This window comes from Schistocerca nitens, chromosome 1 (genome assembly GCF_023898315.1).
Source record: "Schistocerca nitens isolate TAMUIC-IGC-003100 chromosome 1, iqSchNite1.1, whole genome shotgun sequence".
Classification (NCBI taxonomy): Eukaryota; Metazoa; Arthropoda; class Insecta; order Orthoptera; family Acrididae; genus Schistocerca; species Schistocerca nitens.
The window spans coordinates 1,092,416,907-1,092,436,479 of record NC_064614.1 but is presented as its reverse complement, the minus strand read 5'-3'; the positions used below and the strand labels follow the sequence as shown (position 1 = coordinate 1,092,436,479).

The 19,573-nt window shown below is 39.3% G+C and overlaps 1 protein-coding gene across 1 annotated transcript in view; it reads left to right on the top strand.

Annotated features, from left to right (window-relative positions):
* LOC126198634 (Fanconi anemia group I protein-like) overlaps nucleotides 1-19,573 on the top strand; it is a 250,425-nt gene that overhangs the window by 195,764 nt on the left and 35,088 nt on the right. The window contains exons 19-21 of the mRNA XM_049935099.1: nucleotides 7,349-7,519; nucleotides 17,574-17,757; nucleotides 17,860-18,076. Coding sequence (XP_049791056.1) covers nucleotides 7,349-7,519; nucleotides 17,574-17,757; nucleotides 17,860-18,076 — 572 coding nt within the window. The remainder of the gene's footprint in view (nucleotides 1-7,348; nucleotides 7,520-17,573; nucleotides 17,758-17,859; nucleotides 18,077-19,573) is intronic.

Here is a 19,573-nt window from a genome sequence, read left to right as displayed (position 1 = left end):
AAGTATTTGTCACGTTGGTTACAGGAACAGAACAATAGCTGGAGAGAGGTTGTTTACCTTAGCGACTTCATTGGCCACACGTGGCATGCTGGTGTCAGTAGTTACTCACTAGGCAGGCAGTGCATGCTTTGAATTGCAGTCACTGGCATCAACACTATTGCAGACTCCTGACAAAGGCAGGATGCCGCTGGTGGCAGATGACAAGAGGCAGCCCCCTCGCTGCTCGGCCACTTTGTGGTCAGAGCGTACAAAACACCGAGATGACAATGTTTAAACTGTGGTGTCCAGCACAACCGAAGATAATAGTATGTGCCTGTTCGGGGTGGTGGTCAGCAACAGTGTAGACTCGCACAGGCCAGAGAACAGAGATAGTGTAGCTGGTCCAGGCTGAAATTCACAGACCGTCAGGGAGGTTCGCCAGGCGAAAGAAGTCACCCAGCTAGTGACACAGCGACATGAAAGTGCCAGGTTTCCTGCGTAAGTAGTTTAGCTCAGGTGGGAATCTGCAGCTATTGGCGGTTAAGTCCATGGATGGTGGCTGGCTGCTTCATCTTATGCTGCAAGCTATGCGACCTTGTACCTTCACTCTCCCAGAACAACTTCCCTGTGCCACTTTGTCATAAGAACTGAATCATAATGATTTTGTTTGCAGTTTAGTTGGTTTGTCCCTCACAACAGGAGAACCTTGCAACAATATTTCATTTGCAGCAGCAGCTGAAATAATATCTCCCCAAATTTCATTTTCTGTTGCCAAAGAGCAGTTCTTACATGACGTTTTCTCTTCTCTTCAGTAAACTTTACATTGCAAGTATCTTCAGTGCTATGAACCTTCTGATCCTCCTGCACACAGTCATGAACTGATTATACCTTTTTGGCCTTACAAGCATGTATCCTCTTCTTTCTCTTCCTCCCTCCCCTCTTCCGAGGAGGTGTCACTATTACAGGTGGCAACAAATTTGTGTCCTTCAGAAATAAATGCGCCTATACTATTTCTTCATCCACATCATTTGCAACATAACTAACATTACCAATAACTTGCTGTGCATCCCTCGCAGAATCTACAACAAAATTACGGTGCAGTTCAACTCTGCTCGATACAATAATCATTGGCATATGTACTTTATTGGACATCTGGTCAAGGCTCCGTGGCCTCTTCAAAATACCCAGCATCACCTGATGTGTTAGATAATACTGCAGTGAAATCAGTATCACCCAAGTTGTTATTCACACACACATCTCGTCTGGAATTACATCTAATCCATACTCCATGGTTTCACAAGATGTTGGAGCTGATAAGCCCACTTTATTCTTCTCTACTGCCACAACCTTCACACTTTGCACATGAACTAAACTTACTCTGTCAACTTCTTCCTTCTTACCTTCTGCTTCTGCACAAGCACTGCTCTTTTTTAATCGCTCAAGACTTTGCATAAACCTAGTACAACTTATCAGAGAGGACCATACAGGCACCTATTTTTAACACAATCATTGTCAAATTCTTGCTGCATCTTCTGCATATCCTTTGGAGTAACTCTACCACACAGAACAGTTCTTTTCCTTCTCAACCTTTATTTCCTCTGCCTGGTCCACTCTCACCAAAGCTGTTTGAGCTGCTAAAATTTGCAATGTTTCCTCAAGGGTAGCATCTGCTGTGATATTAAAAACAATATGGCTGACCTTCTAACAATTACATATAAAACAAATGATAAGAGAACAATATACAATGACAAGGAGGATTCTTAAACATAGTACTAAGAAAACACATCTTTCTGCCTGAATGGATATGCATGCTTCCTACTTTACAGACCAAAAGAATAAGCCATGCTCCCTACACAGAACAAGATACATTGCCCATTGGAGACAGCACAAACTGGCATATGTTTCTTACAGTTTTCAGAACAGTGTCTGAATTTACTTTCCTCACACAGCACATACATCAAAGTACACACAAAATAAGAAAAGTAGACAGGGCACTATAGATGCTCAAACATAACAACAGGAAATGCTCTCAATTCTTGCGACGTATCATTAATCATTTTGACTCTGACCATTGCTGTGCCTCATGCCCATAGAATCACCATATTCTGCAGGTAACAGCCACTGACTGAGTACAAGGCAACTCGTGGCCTGTAAAATTATACTACTTGCATTTTACTGGTTGTATATTGTAATAGTCGTATTTACCTTGGAACTGAGACAAGTCAGGAGGCTCTTCTGACTTCGCAAGCCATACTTGTAAATTCCTATGACAGTCAGTCTTCCTGTCATGTCTGTGTGCAAGAGAGTCACTAAATTAGCAAGTTCACTCACCACAGTAGTACCACTGGAGCTGCAAACTGCCATAGGCGATTACATCACAGCTGCAGTGCCCTTTTCATGAATGGTTGCCGTTGGCATTGAAAAACTACTGACACATGAATGTAGAGGTGTTAGAAACCTAATTCTTCTGCCGTGGATGGTGGTTGTCCAAGTAGCAGCGACCAAATCCAATGCTCGAGTGTAGGGGCTGGGAAGTAACCCATATTGTGGTGGGAAAGTCAAAATTAGGTCCATTTCCCTGTTCGTCATCCTCCATGACAATGTTGGCCACAGTCATGTGGTGTGCCAGCATAAGCAATTGTCTGCCAAGGAGAGAGAGTGTGTGTGTGTGTGTGTGTGTGTGTGTGTGTGTGTGTGTGCGCGCGCGCTCTGTCGCTTCTTGGGTGCAGTGTACAACACATGGTGACAGGCATTATTTAAACCATGCCGCCTGGCGTGACTGAACATGATGGTGTGCGCCTGCCATGGGCGATGGTCAGGATCCGCACTGGCAAGCACGGGTCGGACAACAGCAAGAGTGTAGGTAGGCAACTAGCTGGCTGAGGCTTGAATCCGCGGCCCACCAGGGAGGTGGTCGCCAACAGAAGTAAATCACCCAGCACGTAACACAGTGTTGTGAAGGCGCCAAGTTATCTGCTTACAGACTTAAGCTCGAGCATTAGTCTTCAGCTGCTGGTGGTAAAATCCATGGATGGACACTGGCTACTTCATCTTGTACTGCAAGTGGTGCCTGTCTCGTAGTAATCAGCTGACATAGATTGTTGCTTGGCATACTGTACACATCTGGATACTGCTGTGCACAAGGAAGTTCTGAGAGTGAGGATCTAAATTGGCCAATATACATGTGAGCCACACTGTGAGTGTTTTCCCCTACAGCAACACTTATTGCCTGGAAGTCATAGCAGGCTATCTGCACTATGTTGTAACTGTTAAGCAGTGCTGAATTATTTTGTACTGGTTTTCCCTTCCAGTCAGCTCTTCCAGACCCAGTGCCGCTTCTGCAAGGTGTCTGAAATTTAGCTTTCAGAGTCAGTTGCAGTGTCAGAGTACTGAAAGATTGCTCTTGCATTCTGAGTAGGCTTTCTTACTCCATAGTGTTGAGCCTGTGGGGTGATGGGTGCCTCTCCCTATATGCTGTTCTGCGCAACCTGTGCTGGGCCACCAGACTAGGTTGTGGCACATCATCATAAATAATTCAAAAACATATTACAATAAAACATAATCACAGCGCAAACAAAATATTGTCGTCTCCCATGTAGTTAAAGGAATTAATAGTGTGTTGTGGTACAGGCACAAAAAGCTCAATTCCATTGAACAATAAATATGTTAAGCTGGACCTATATGGTCACCAAAGGGATAGAGATAAGCTTGTGGTGTTATAATAGTTGCTTCTCTTGCTGGTGGGTCAATGTAATAATGTTCAGTGCCCAGTACTTTGTGTTGGGGAACGTCGTGGCATAGCAGCATACAGTTACGATCTGTCAACTTGCTATTGTTTTATTAGACATGTACCTAAACTCATTAAAAACACTGGCTACTGTGTAGCATACCATACAGATACAATGGTCTGATAACAATTCCAAATGCTATACTATTTGCTGTTATCTATTGCTTTAAATTTATTAAAATAATCTCTCACTGTAAACCACTCTATTATATGCACACATCTGACATTAAAAATTTATTTAAACCAGTGTTGTTTAAGTACGTCATACTATTTACATTCCAAAAATGTTCCAAATGTAAAATGTAAAATATAAGAGCAGTATGTTGAAATGATGATAATTCAGCAAATAAGCTGTAGAAATGTTTTTCCTTGAAGTCTTTCTACTCATTTAACAAATTTCGAGTCGAATACTTTTGAGGACTGTAAATTTTTATTTCTTCCAGTGCTTAACTTTTTGAAGCATTACACAATATTTTTTAAACTGTCATTTATAGTGCCTGCTTAGTGTTAACAATTAAAAAGTTGCTGGCCAAATATAGATAAACTCTAATGGTGTGTTCTTTGAATCTGATAAAGAAATTGGAGCCTGTCTATCCAGTGTATTGTTTATCATAGTCATTACATTTAATATTATGAATACTGGACTAGTAAAACTCATTCTGATGATTAGCTAAAGTTTGTTTCAGTTTCATCTGTAAGTGATGTTACATTTTGAAGTAACTGACCTATCTTGTCCAAAATATTGCCCATGTATACAATACTGATAAGACTGGGTGTTTCTATGTTGACATATTTACCCATCCTATGAACCACAGATATAAAAAAGACCCATTTATATGTATATGGATGGCATGATTTTGCATTAATAACTGCATCTGTTTTTGTAGGTTTCATAAATATGTTGAACTGAACTCCACCTGTGTTGTTTATAACTGTTTAAGTGCAGGAAATACTGGGTGGCCCAAAAAGGATGGTCGGATTTGAACTGCGTAGTACCATTGAAAGGTGAGGAGGGGGGACCACTGCCGGCCGTCTGCAAGTCGGCCATTACACCCAGTTTGCCACGAGATGGCGCAGTGGATGGTCGAGCATCGTGTTTTTGCTGTGGAACAGTTTTTCAGAAATGATGAATCGTTTATTACTGTGCAACGATTGTTTCGACAACGTTTTGGTGTAGCGCGTGATGGACCCATTCCAGATCGCAGATCTATATCACGTTGGGTGACTGCATTCCGGACAACAGGGTCTGTCAAAAGTGGTAAATCTACAGGGCGTACACGTACGGCAGTTACTCCACAGAACATTGATGATGTTAGAGCGTCAGTGCTGCAAAGCCCGCGTCGTTCCACTAGGCGTCGTGCTCAAACTTTAGGCCTCAGCCGTAGTTCGTTGCAGCGTATTTTAAGCCGTGAGTTACAGTTTCACCCATACAAAATTATGATCACGCAAAAGCTGTATGATCGTGATTTTGAGCAGCGAAGACGATTTTGTGAATCAATGCTTGACATTTTGTACTCTAATAATGATGTTGTGCTTCTTATGTCAGATGAAGCCCATTTCCATTTAGACGGCTATGTCAATAAACAAAACTGCAGGTATTGGGCAGCAGATAATCCCAGAGAATTGCACCAAAAGCCTCTTCATAGTGCTAAGGTAACAGTCTGGTGTGGAATTTCAAGATTGGGGATTGTTGGTCCTTATTTTTTTGAGGAGAACAACGCTACAGTCACAGTGAACTCGAAACGTTACGTTAACATGCTACGTAGCTTTTTGGTGCCGAAACTGCGAGAGTTACATGTAAATCGAGATCGAATTTGGTTTCAACAGGACGGGGCCACGGCCCACACAGCCAATGACTCCATGTGTGTTTTAAGGCGGATGTTCCCCCACCACATCATCTCGCGTTTTGGAGATGTCCACTGGCCCGCGAGATCACCTCTCAGCCTGTGATTTTTTTCTTTGGGGATACCTAAAGTCAAAAGTCTACGTACAGAAGCCCCAAAACTTAATTGATCTGAAGGAGGCAATCAGTGCGGAAATTATGGCAATTCAAGAAGAAACAGTAGTGAAAGTGATGGAAAATTTCGAGGAAAGACTTGTGGAATGCATCACCGAGGAAGGACACCATCTTCCGGAAGTCATTTTCCGTACATGATTTTTTGGGGTTAGTTCTTGTAATTGGGTGCCTGGGAGCATTTAGTTACGTAATTGAATAAAATTAATTTGTAAAACTGATGGAGTTATAGTTATTTAAAATGTGACCATCCTTTTTGGGCCACCCTGTAGATTAGTGTGCTTCGCATTCGGCTCTGCATTGCATCTAAGGATGCATACTGTTTACAATTTGAGCGATGTGATCAATTTCACCTTTAGTGTAGTATGACACCAACATTTTTTTGTAATGAATAGTTTTGGCACTAATTTCTGGGATATTACTTGTGGCCAATCCATCTTTTCGACACTATGTCTAATTATTGGTGGAGGGGGGGAGGAGTAAAATCTAACACAGATTGAAGCAGATTTTATGAATTCTGCTGATGCGCCAGTATTCATCTTTCTGGTTTTACACACAATATTTGTGGATTTTAATCTTGAATAGAGGGTGGAATTTCCCATTTATAACACCTAGCCTCTGCTAGTTAGTTAACAGTGTGAGACAGGCACTCATAGGTGCTACACAGCAGCTCCATGAACCGGCTTCTCACATTATCTGGATAACACACAATTTTATATAATAAATGTATCATTTTTATGTTAGTTTTGTGTGTAAATTTTGTCATACTTCACCCATTATAAATGCTATACATTTCAGAGCCATTGCTTTACTACAGGCGTAGAGACTGAAGCCAGATACCAGAATTACAAATAAATAAATTTGTTGAGAATGAAGTATTGTGCAACAGCTCTGTTATATACAACATTCCTGAAGATGTTGCTGTGTCAGTTCAGGATAAAACGTCGAGCTTTCGACGATTACCTCCACTGTCTTTGTCAGTTGCTCCTGACAAAGACAGTGAAAGTAATTGTCAAAAGCTTGAGGTTTTGTCCGTAGGTGACACAGCAAGAAGTTCAAGAATGTTTTATACAAATAAATTTGTTGCCGTCAGAACTGTTTTTATTCTTAAAATATTAAATTCAATCACTGTAGTTTGTCAGTAATGTCAAAAATTATCAGTTTGATGTTTTTCAGTTAGGGTGTTCCTGATGCAAAACTTTCCACACTTTTTGTTGTATGACATATCCGGTGTTTAGTGCTCGTTTGATGGGATTATTGATTAGTAACACCGTGTACTTGTGATTTGCAGTCATATTAAACAGGTCTTTTTCTCAACTCCTGATTTGACCAAAAATTGAAAAAAGCGTGAAAATCAGAAAGGGTTTATATACAGCTAAATAATCAGGTGTTCCATCTTATACTCACCTTTCCGCAATAAGACAGCTGTTGAACCATGTCATTAGAGGCAACCACGTGTGTGTTGTTCATGTTGTTCTGAAACCATAATTTCAGTTATCATATTGATTTTCATATATGTGCCGGTTTCTTTTAAAAAAATTGTAAACCAGCAAGTATTTTTGTTGCAGATCTATGAATGGGCAAAAGAACTTTGTCAGGAAACAACAACTGAAAATGTCAAAATAGCAAAGAGCATTTTGGTATTGTTATTCAGGCTGTTTATTCTGTATAAATCAGCTGGTTCAATCTTTGGACATATATCGCTCCATTTATTGAGTATATATGGGGCTACTGAAGAGGTTGGTATTAGTAATAATGGTAACGTGTTAAGCTACTGTTTATTTTATTCTACCATTTATAAATAGTGTGGAACACAATCAACAAAAAATGTTTTAGATTAAATTCTATTTCCCACATTTAGGTAAGAGACAGGAACAAAATTTTTAAGATGATAATTACAAAAAGAAACAACCTGTCCATGACTTGTAGTGACATCTTATATTTATTTCCCGCCTGATTTAAAAACTGAGTTCTATCTCCACTTGTCATTTTGGATTCTTTCATTCTCATTATTTAGATGCCACATTCATAAGCTTTTAATATGGCTTTGGCATACTCCCTCACTATCATTTAATATAATACAGACACATGAAGACCATCCAACAGATATGCAGTTGGAATTAGATTCTCTTGTCAGATATCATTCTACGTATATATTATCTCGGTGTTATATTCTTCTTTGGCTATGTCTGTGTGTTGAAGCCATGTATTTTAGATCAGCTGCTGTTTATACAAATGTGAAGTTATTTTGACCTGTTTAAGCAACACAAGTTCCCGTTTTTTATGGTAACCTCCATTTACTTGATTTCAAAGTCATGACTGTGTATGCAGAAGTTTTCGACTTTGAGGCCTCACAAGAGATGCTTTTGTTCTAACTGTGCTGGCAGCTCCAATGACATAATCGAATAAGCTCCAATGCATGACAACCTTTGTTCAGCTCTCATATTTGACCTGCCTTCTTCATCCACGATTGTTGCGGTATGTCCATTTACAGTCAAGATAATGCATACCATTATTTCTTTATATTCCTTGTTATCCTCAATTGTATCCTCATTTACAGTAAATTTTGTTGAGTGTGCCCTCCTTCCGCAAAATTATCCAATCCCTTCACTGGTAAGGTTAACTTCATCAAAGAGTGAGGATGTGTAAGGCAACTGACACCATACACTAGTTGATGTACAAGCACTTTGCAACTTTGTGTTATCAAGATGACCTCTAAGAAATCAGTAATGATGAATTGGCATTGACTCAGGCTAAACACCCTATTGCAAGAAGATAATCTGCAAGACAGTAAACGTGTCGTTGGTACTTACTTCAGTGTGTAACTTAACTGTATTCTTCCTGACAAAAACTCGGTCTAAGTACCTCACAGATGGGAACTTTTCTTCTGCCCTCTCCCACTTCATCCACAATTTTTCCCACTTCCACACTTTCAGTCTGTCCTTCCCTTATTTGCATTATTAATTGCTGTATCTGCTCTTATAATTTCACAGACTTACCAAGTAAAATCTAACAGAGGTTAAGGATTTGCATTCATATTCAAAAGGAGTACTGTTAAAGTAACATCTGGCCACCCTTTTTTGAGCTATTGCATGATCTTGCTAAAACATATTATTTTTCATTACATTAGTTACACTCAGTTGATCCCATAGAGAGTGGTCTATGGAACGTGGAAAGATGTCAGTGATTTTAATTTAATTTAATGTAAATGTTTCTAGTGTTATATTCACACTTTTCACTTTTTTATTTATTTTTTTTCGAAAAGTGGAATATAAGTTATTACAACTCACACGCACGCGCGCGCGCGCGCGCACACACACACACACACACACACACACACACACACACACACACACACACACACCTGTCCAAACTTCGCATGTGTACCACTAAGTATCTACTTAGATCTTGTGCAGTGATAACAAATTATGATAACAAACCTTCCTCATGAAGCAATCGAAGTAGTGAAAGCTGTATAAAAATCCCTGTTGTAGTTTCTGAGAATAGTCTCCACACGCTGACAGAAAAATTCAGAACATATCAGCCAATTTGCATGAAATATTTATTATTTATGCAAACATCCCTTGTGAAAACTGTACCAAAATCCCTACAGTAGTTCTTTAGATTAGCTTTCACATACAGACTGGAAAATGGGACATGGAGCTGCTATGCATAATATACAGTGATATATGTTTTGAAGTACACTGCGCAACACATCTGAAGGATCACTTCCTCGAATCCCCTTAATTGTCCCTATAGTGACGCAGAACTTCGAAATTTGGCTCAGAGGTGCCTACAACCTTCCTAATAGTGCAGAAGTGCGGCACCCTGTGACATCAACCTCAGGCTCGACATTGCTACGGGTGCTGATAACCTCATTGTTGTGTGCCCTAAAACACTAATCATCATCATCATCATCATCATCATCATCGACATTGCTTCAAACATCAAGGTGTTGATCCATTGAAGAAAAGGCAAGAGCTCAGAAGTTCATGTGACGTGTAAGGTGGGTTAATGATGTCACATTGGCACTAAATTTCACCACAGTTCTGCCCAGTGCAGAAAGTCTCGCACCCTGTCTTGTCCAGATTTCACCACTTCTTTTGATGATTTGTGATGGAGGCCAAAACTCATCTAGCATTGAAATTGTGCAGTTTTCTTGTAGGTAGCTGAGGAAACATCATCCCCACTCTCTCTCAGACTCAACATTAACAGACCTCAGTAATGGCAAAAAATCCATCAGTGAAACCACCACTTCCCCTGCAGAGTTGATTTCCACACTTTTACGATAAAAAACAACAGTTCGTAGTGCGATAAGCAAGAAGGCGTCATCCTTGACGACCTGTGACAGTACCGACACCACCAGATGTTAGGACATTGTGGGACTGCATCCCCATTCGGTGTGATTGCACCCCTGTGGAATGCAGTGTGAACGCAATTTTCGCTCTTGTGTACAGACTAGAACCACAAGATGGTATTCAAAACTATTCAAAAAAATTAAACTTGATCAGAAGAGATAAGTACTGAATTAAGACATAACAAGAAACTCTATGGTTGACCAGAATACTGTGAGAATGATGATATAATTCTACAGTCACAGAGAGCATGAGGATTCATCTCAAGAATTATCAGTGCCATCAGAATGAAAGCAACAAATGTTAGGTAGTTACAAGCTAAACATCTAGAGCATTTAAAAGTAGTTAGACAGTAATAACTTACATTTAGCAGGTCTGAGAATGCCAACACATGAAAGGAAAGGTCATTTAAAGATAGTAATCCCAATGAGAGCTACACAAGATATCAATCACAACTTTGATTGAAACATCCACCTCTGTCCAGTATCTGTCAGCTAAAATGCTGCATCTTGTAGTAGGAGCAAAATGGATGCAAGGAAGAAAATACATGCTTACCACTATGATAAAGTTGTTGAGACCAAAATGAGAGTTTGCAACAGGCCTAAATAAATATGATGATGATGATGATGAGGGAAAAGTACAGCCTCTCTGTAATAATAGGCATCATTAGTGGGCTCCAAGTTGTATTAAGTGAAAATAACTAGTTCTACAACAGCAGCTAAGTAGTGCTGCTGCGTTTCAGTAGTACACAGCGCGGCTTCGTGGCACACGAGACAGGAAGGAGCAAATCAGACACCAAAGATGTGGCGAACAAATGGTTACTGATTCTTCAGTGTCTGTTGCGGGTATCCACTGCACTAGAGACTTGTTGAGAGAAATCCATGTAGTCACTGTAGTAATACAGTTGTATACAGTAATGCAGTATCACTTTCTAGACGATTTTAAGTAATGGCCATGTGTTTTAGTTTCCATATCCTTGGCACATTAATATCTACTGAATTTCAAGAAGGTTTGGGAATAATGAAACATAGCTCAAAGTAGATGAAACATTTTTAACGTAGCTCAGTTAATGTACTTAATGAGTCACATACTATACGCCTCCACAGCAGATCCTGACCAACTAAATACTCAATAAATTACTTAGTTCCTACAAAAGCAGTTTTCTGTCACTGATTTGCATTCCATAGTAAAAAATGAGGTTCTTTTGCTACTTTATTATCGATTCTTCATTATAGACACATGATGAATTAACAGTTTATATAACATAGAAGATCATAAATCTAATCTAGGTAAAGTAGCCAACAAATGCTTGGGGACGGGGACGGGGGGGGGGTGGGGGGTGGGGGAATAGGAAAAGACAAAATCAAAATTAATCACATATTTATGGTGTCATTCTTTTATTGTCATTTTATTCTCAGCTAGAACTGCTAGCTGTAGCACACAGTACATCGTTTGACCTATGCAGTGCAGAGAAGGCCAGCCTGATGTGATTTCTCATTTTGTCAGTGTTTTTGCATTGTTCTGCATATGCCGTATCCTTTATTGTATCTCAGAAATAGAAGTCAAGGACACACAGATTGGGCGACCTAGCTGACCATTGACTAGCCAGTGTCTGTCTATTGTTTTATCGGGAAAAAGATCCTGTGCTACTCGGCACACAGATTCAGTGCAGTGCTGGCTACACCATCCTGTTGTATCCACATCACTTGCCTTGTTCTTAAATCGGTATCATTGAGCCAAATGGGCAGTTCATTCTAAGGACACTGGTGTACGTACTCCTGTCCGACCTGCCTACAATCTTTGCAGAAAGCAGCACTGAACAAATGTAATGTGAGCCGACCAATGGAAAAACCAGTTTCCAAGATTGATCCATGCTGAAACCATATTAAAAAATCACCTAATTGAATACAAAACAAACAATTGGAATTCTCAAATGACTGAACACTTTATTGAAGCTACAGGATTATTTATAACATTCTTTTCCAATCGTTTTCCATCGTTGTTGATACATTTCGCCAGATGTCCTGAAACACATTAGATTACTTGTTTACACAGTCATGTATTAGAATCAGTGTCTTCAAAAGCATTGTAAGTAGCTTCTTTCAAGCCCTCAATTGTTAGCATTTTTGCAGCATACATTTTATTTTTAACATACCCCAATGGACGAAAACCCTTGGTGTAAGGTCAGTGGAACTGGATGGCATTTCCATTGCCCCTTGCTGTATAATAACTTGCCCACCAAATACCTCAACAACATAGTTTCGCACAGCTGTTGCGTAATGCAGTGGGACTTCATAATTTTGAAAGTAAAGTGGGTGGAAGGTGTCGTAGGTTTTTTTTGTGTTCCCAGAATGGCATAGGTTGTCAACATTTCCAGGTAGTTCACTGCAGTTACTGCTCCATCAAACATCCAAGGCGTAATTACTCTACAGCATGAAACACCTTCCCAAACAGTAACACCAGATTGATTTAATTGCCTCTCCAAAAAAATTGTATGGTTCTCAGCATACATTAGGTGCAGCTGTGTCTGTTGACATGGTCTGATAATTTGAAAGTAGCATCATCACTCCAAATTATGTTAGAAAACAACTAGTTATCACCATCTCTTGATTCATTGACATTGCCTCACAAGATTGAAGCCTAAGATCAGGATTGTTTCCCAATAGCCCATGTATGAGATGAGGCGTGTAATGTTTGATTTTTGGCCTTGTGTGAAATATTCCATACAAAAGTTATAGAAATATGCTGTTCAAGAGTTAACCTATGAGTAGGCGTTTTAGGGCTGTAGATAACTGTTAGTAAAACGTTAAGCTTAGTTTCATCACTTATTGGTGGCCAACTGACAAGTGGCAGACTGCTGCAGATCTGCTTTTCTCAAAAAAGTTTCCGTAAATTGTGGAAAGCCTTCCTTGCAGGTGGAACAGTTTTGAAATCGTTCCAGTCATTTATTATTAAATTATAACCACTGTTGTACCACATTTTAAAGCAAAACCTCTTTTTTCATTGGAAAACATCTTCTTTTATGTGGTTTTCTTTTCTCCAGATAGTACTTTCTACCTCTAAATTGCAACCCTAGAACTGTGCATTACTCAGTTGTAACTCCACTAACCTCGCCAGTGGATTCAAAATTGTTTTCCAGCCAATAAATTTTGTAAGATCTGAGAATGTTGAAGACAGATTTCTGAAATCCAGTTACAAGACCAGATGTTCAACAGTACACAATTATAATACACAAGTTTTCCTGTTGCTAAAGTGGGCAGTTGTGTTGTCCTAAAGAAGTATAATTTTCTTTCTTTTCAGTCTCGTATGTCTTCATCCATTTGACTTGCATAGCATTCATCAGGCATTGTTTCATCCTTTTCAAGGTAATCAAGAAGAATTCCTTTTGCAGTCCTGACAACACTAAGCATCAACTACCGAGCAAGGTTGTGCAGTGCTAAACATTGGACATGTATTTTGGAGGTCGGCAGTTCGAATCTCCATCTAGCCAACCAGTTTTAGGTGTTCCGCAATTTCCCAAAATTGTGATGGTTCTTTTGCTGGTCACGGGCAATTTTCTGCCCCTCTTCCTCCAAACTGAGCAACTTTTCCATCTCTAATGATCATGTCTTTAGCAGGATGGGGACTGATGACCAAGCAGTTTGTCCCTTCCCCCTCCCCTCTTTAAGTCAACCAACCAACCTTTAACAGGATGTTATACTGTCATTGTACTCCCCCCCCCCCCCCCCCACTTCGTTTCTCTGCCCCACCACTCCCCCTCCCCCTGTCAGTTTTTTTTCTTTTTTCTTCTTTTAATTTACATCAACTGTACCATTATTGCTGCAGGACAACAGACTTCCACCATTTACCTTTTTCTTTTTCTTTTTATTTTTTTTCTGGTGGGAAACAGTGGGCAGTGGATTGGTGTTCATTCACAGAAACAAACTGACTCACAAAATCAGATGGATTCATTCTAAAACAGTCCTAGCATTTGCTAAGAAATTCATTTATATTTATATGCTTTTGGCCAGCATTCAATAAGTGTGGCACCCATCTTTCACAGTGTGTAGTCACTATTAATTCTTTGTGTAAAATGTACCATACTCTTTCTTGTGCTATAGTGTTGGCCATCTAGTGCACATTCAGAAGTAATGCCAGATTTCAATTCAAACACCCATTTCTTTCCTGATAAAGATGATGGAGCTGAGGCCTTATAAACTTTCATCACCTTTGATGAATTTTTGATGACATTAAAATTATCCAAAATAAATAATTTTATAAAGGCACAATTTTCCAGTATGTCCATTTGAATGAAGAAATGTTATGAGAGAAAATATCCTTTCATTGTAAGACAATATTCGCAAAATTTGTATAGTTGTACATATAGCTACTTTCATGTGGATTCGGTGTCCACTGAACAGATATTTACTCATACGTCAATCCCAAAGATGCCACCACAAAGTGAAGCCTTCAGGTTTGTAAAAGTTGTCCATTTGTACATTAACGGTTAGAAGCAGCTATTGCAAACTGCTTCTGTAAAACCTACTAACAACCAGTTAAAAATAATGTTAATTCTTTTAATTGGTTCCAGAATCAGTTTTCACTTTGCAACAATGTGTGTGGTGGTCCGAAACTTTCTGGCAGAATGAAGTAGGGAACTGAGCCGGGACTCGAACCCAGAACCTGTGCCTTTTGCAGGCAAATGTTCTACTGACTAGGCTCTCAAGGCACAACTTAACAACCTATCCTTTCTCCCAGGTGCGCTAGTACCTCAGGGTTTGCTGGAAATTTTCTGGGAAGTTTGGAGAGTAGGGGAGAGATACTGGCAGAACTAAAACGGTGAGAGTGGATTGTAATAGTACCTGAAATAGCTTAGTCAGTAGAGACAGTGGAAAATCCAAGATGGAATGTAGCAGTATTATGAAAAGGATAGTTGCAGTGCACCATATAGCGGAGATGTTGGGCCACAGATAGGTATAACAAAAAGACTATCAAGAAGTGAGGTTTTGGCCAACGAGGCCTTTATCAGAAGTAGAGAAAAAAAAACCACACACACACACACACACACACACACACACACACACACGTCCACAATTTCTGGCTGCTGAGGCCAAACTGCGAGCAGCGGTGAATGAATGGTGGGAGAAGCAACTGGGTGGTGGGGGTAAGGAGGAGGCTGGGGCTATATCTCCCCCTCCCCTCCCTAGCCGCCTCTTTATCCCCACCACCTGGTTGCTTCTCCCATCATCCACTGCTGCTTGCAGTCTGGCCTCAGCAACCAGAGACTGTGGTCATAAGTGAGTGAGTTGCATTTGTGCACATACTTGCATTTTGGTGTGTGTGTGTGTGTGTGTGTGTGTGTGTGTGTGTTCTGACAGTCTTTTTGTTGTACCTGTCTGTGGCCCAGTATCTTCGCTATATGGTGAGTAGCAACTATCCTTTTTGTAATATTGTTACATTCAGTCAGCAGAGAACTTGCCAGGGAGTTATTTACAGTGTTGATTAAATGAATTACTTCTAGATTATTATTTTTAATGTTATAAATCACAAAGATATGCTAAGTGGAATATCAGTTACTTTGGAAAAATATCTGTGTGCGTCCTCTTGCACTGCTCAGCTGCTGCCTTCTTCTTCTTCTGCTTCTGCATCTTCTTCTTCTTCTTCTTCTTCTTCTTCTTCTTCTTCTCATTCACCCAAGGAATTTGTGTACTTGCAGTGATTTCAGAGAATGCTATCAGCTGTGTGCATTGAGAGAAAAGTTAAAATCTTTGCAACATGAACATTAGTGCTAACTCAAATTTACAGTCCCGTGTCCATATAAATTATATGAAGAGTGGTTAGTAGGATAGTCTTTTTATGTTTTAATAGCTGGAATTCTCAGTGTCTTGTCTGATGCAACATGTTAATGATTATTTTGTACAATATGAAACTCACTTCTGGACCACAGACAGAAATGCAAAGTCTGAGAGGATATTATTATTATTATTATTATTATTATTATTATTATTATTATTATTTTTATTGTGACAGTTATCCAGAATTCACTCTTATTAATAACCACCAATAACTGTGGATGTAATAAATGAATTGGTATGTGGAAGTAAGAATCTCAAGGTTCTTGAGGGGCTCCTGCAAGGTATTTGTTTATAGACCTAAGACAATATTCTTCCTGCACACAACTGCAAAACAAATCTTTTTTTTAGCTTAGCTGCATTGCCCCAGAAGATCGTGCCATATGAGAGTATTGAATGAAAGTGTGCATAGTACACTAACAATTCAGCATGCAGTTCAACAATGTAAGAGAATATCTTAAGTCCAAAGCAAAGAGAGCTGAGTCTTATGGTGGAAAACCACCTATTGATGCACAAAAATTAAAAGAATCACTTTTCAATAGTTTTAAAGCTACCAATGCAACTGTATGAGAATATTCCCTTGGGTCTAACTGCAGCAGTACATGTTTCCTTACAACTGTATGTTCAGTGTTGCAATGCATTGGAAATCACATACCTTTATAAGCAAACAGTGTTGAATTTAGCTTCATAATACACCATTCAGTTTTCTCAATGGAGACGGAGATATAAACAGTTCTTTATGTAGTCTCTGTGGTACACAAAAAAGAGGAGCAGTAAAAAAAAAATGAGTAACGGGTTTCATGTAACTGCCAGAGATGCAAGCCAGTCACTGTGGGTGACCTATACCACAACAGTTGGATAAGTTTTTGATTTACAGTGCTCATTTCTGATACACCAAAAATTAGTGGAAATAATGTTGTTAATTCTGTATCTATTTTATTTCATCTTTTTTAGCTAAGTTTTTAGAGAAAAACGTACTGTAATATTAACAACAATATGAAAAAGACAGATTGCCCCCTCGCCACATAGCAGTGGTGTTAAGTGGCAGACAGGCACTTTGAATAAAGACTGCTAGATATTTAGCTATTTGACTAAGTATTTCATCAGACTTAGAAAGAGAGCACACACACAGGGATGAGGGAAGATCTAGTGTTGCTGATGGGAGCATGCAAGTGGTCGGGAGATGGCAGTAGGCTGCTAAGTACAGCATTAGAAGGCTGTGCCGAGGGCTGCAAAGGCGAGAGGAGAGGAGGAGGAAGGACTATGTATGTGGCATGAACGAATGTGTGTAGGGTAGTATTGTAATGGGAGTAAGGAATGGGGTAGTGACAGGTGGAGAGGACAAGGAGTAGCGAAGTTTGAGGCCAGGACTGTTACACGAACAAAGGATATGTTGTAAGGAGCACTCCCATATGTGCAGTTAAGAAAATCTCGTTTTGATGAGGAAAAATAAATAATATGTTGAGTTTTTATTAAATGTGCCTGTCTGCCATTCAACACTTCCTTTACTTGGTAAATAGCAGTGTATCCTTTTTGTATTGTTGTTATGCCATCCAGGATTTTCCATTGTTTTATTTTAATAATATATCTTTATCTTCTTTAATAAGGCAACTGCTGGGAAAGACAAATTCACTCGATTTGGTGTTTTGACTGATAATTCCAAAGATGCTGCTCTCATTGCTTTTTGTAATGTGCTGCGCATTAGCCTTTCTGATATTAACTGGGTTGTTGAAAGGCTACAGTCAGAATACACAGCACGCGCATATTCTTCAGAGTATAGTATTGAATCCCGTAAGTATAAATATCTTTATTTTGCGCTCGGAAACAGAAACATTGTATAAATACATATAGTTTTATAAGGAATCTAACTCTAGTATTTTTGTTTGCATATAGGCCAAGAATTTTTAAAAAGCAAAGAACGTGATGTCTGCTGCCATGTAAGTCATTATGTTACTGTTATTAATAACCTCACAAAAATGGCAGTACCAGCTGGAAATTCAAGTGCAACATTATTCAGGCTGCTGACTTCTCTGTACACAACTCTTATAACATTGACAAAATATTTTTGCATAAGATCATCGAAGCTGGATCCAGCATTTCAGACAGCAAGGTAATTTGTTGTTTCTTTTCCTCCTCCTCCTCAAGTAATAACTTCGGCAATTTATTGTCTCTATAAGATATAATTATTTACTTTATTGCCATTAAAGAAAAGCTGTTTTGCATATTTCACATAGTGTGGCTATAAATACCTCCATACCGCCTTAAGGGGGGTAGAATGTCAAATGGGCCATCTTGGAGCAGGAGAGACACCACAGGACATTTTAATTTCCACTGTCCATACTTTTACGAATAAATTCGTAAAACTGTGTCAGCATGACCAGGAAGGATTCAGGATTCACAATTATAGCAGTGGAAGTTCAAAAACATAACAAAATAATTTTTTTTACATGTGAAAGTTCATCATTTTTTCACTTCTATTGGCTGCGTTTGTTGCTATAGGTACACGTTTCTTCATAAGTAAGAGAGATTCTACGATGAATTTTGCACAGCATACAAACCATACTTACAGGTGTATGAAACTCTAGAAATTATTTAATTTATGAAAAAATGACTGTGCTGTTATATTTTAAATTTCATGTTTAGAAAAAACTCAAATTTTGTAGTTAATTATCTCAATTTTTACCACAGTTTTTAATAGATTTGGAAAATTCTAGAGTTTCATACACCTGTAAGTATGGTTTGTAAGCTGTGCCAAATGCATCGAAGAATCTCCCTTACTTATGAAGAAAAGTGTACCAATAGCGACAAATGCAGCCAATGGTAAGTGAAAAAAAGGTGAAATACAAATGTCAAAAAAATAAATTATTCTCTTATATTTTTGAACTTCCACCAGTATACGTGTAAATCCTGAATCTTTTCTGGTCATTCTGACAAAGTTTTATGAATTTATTTTTAAAAGTATAGACAGTGGAAATTAAAATGTCCTGTGGTGTCTCTCCTGCTCCAAGTCGTCCCGTTTGACATCCTACCTCCCTTAATACAACACTTAGCCTGGTGGTGGTGGTCATCATTGTCGTCGTCGGGTGGGGGCAACACTGCCGTACTTCCTTGCCATATTGCCATTTCTTCTTCATTGCTTATTGGCATCAGTGATTTATTAATTCTCAAATGTCATTTCTTGATCAAGTTCAATATTTTCTTGAGTTTCAGAAGTGGGGTTGGGGTTGTTTTGGGGAAGGAGACCAGACAGCGAGGTCATCGGTCTCATCGGATTAGGGAAGGATGGGGAAGGAATTCGGCCGTGCCCTTTGAAAGGAACCATCCCGGCATTTGCCTGGAGCGATTTAGGGAAATCATGGAAAACCTAAATCAGGATGGCCGGACGCGGGATTGAACTGTCGTCCTCCCATGTGCGAGTCTAGTGTCTAACCACTGCGCCACCTCACTCGGTTTTCAGAAGTGGATGACCCTTCTGGATGGTATTACTTGTCTATATACATCACAGATTGAGGAAGAATGCAGACCAGTTTTTCCAGTTCCTTATACATAGCCTAAGTAGCGAACATTAAAAGTCATCAGTTTTGGACATTGTACTGAATATAATGTA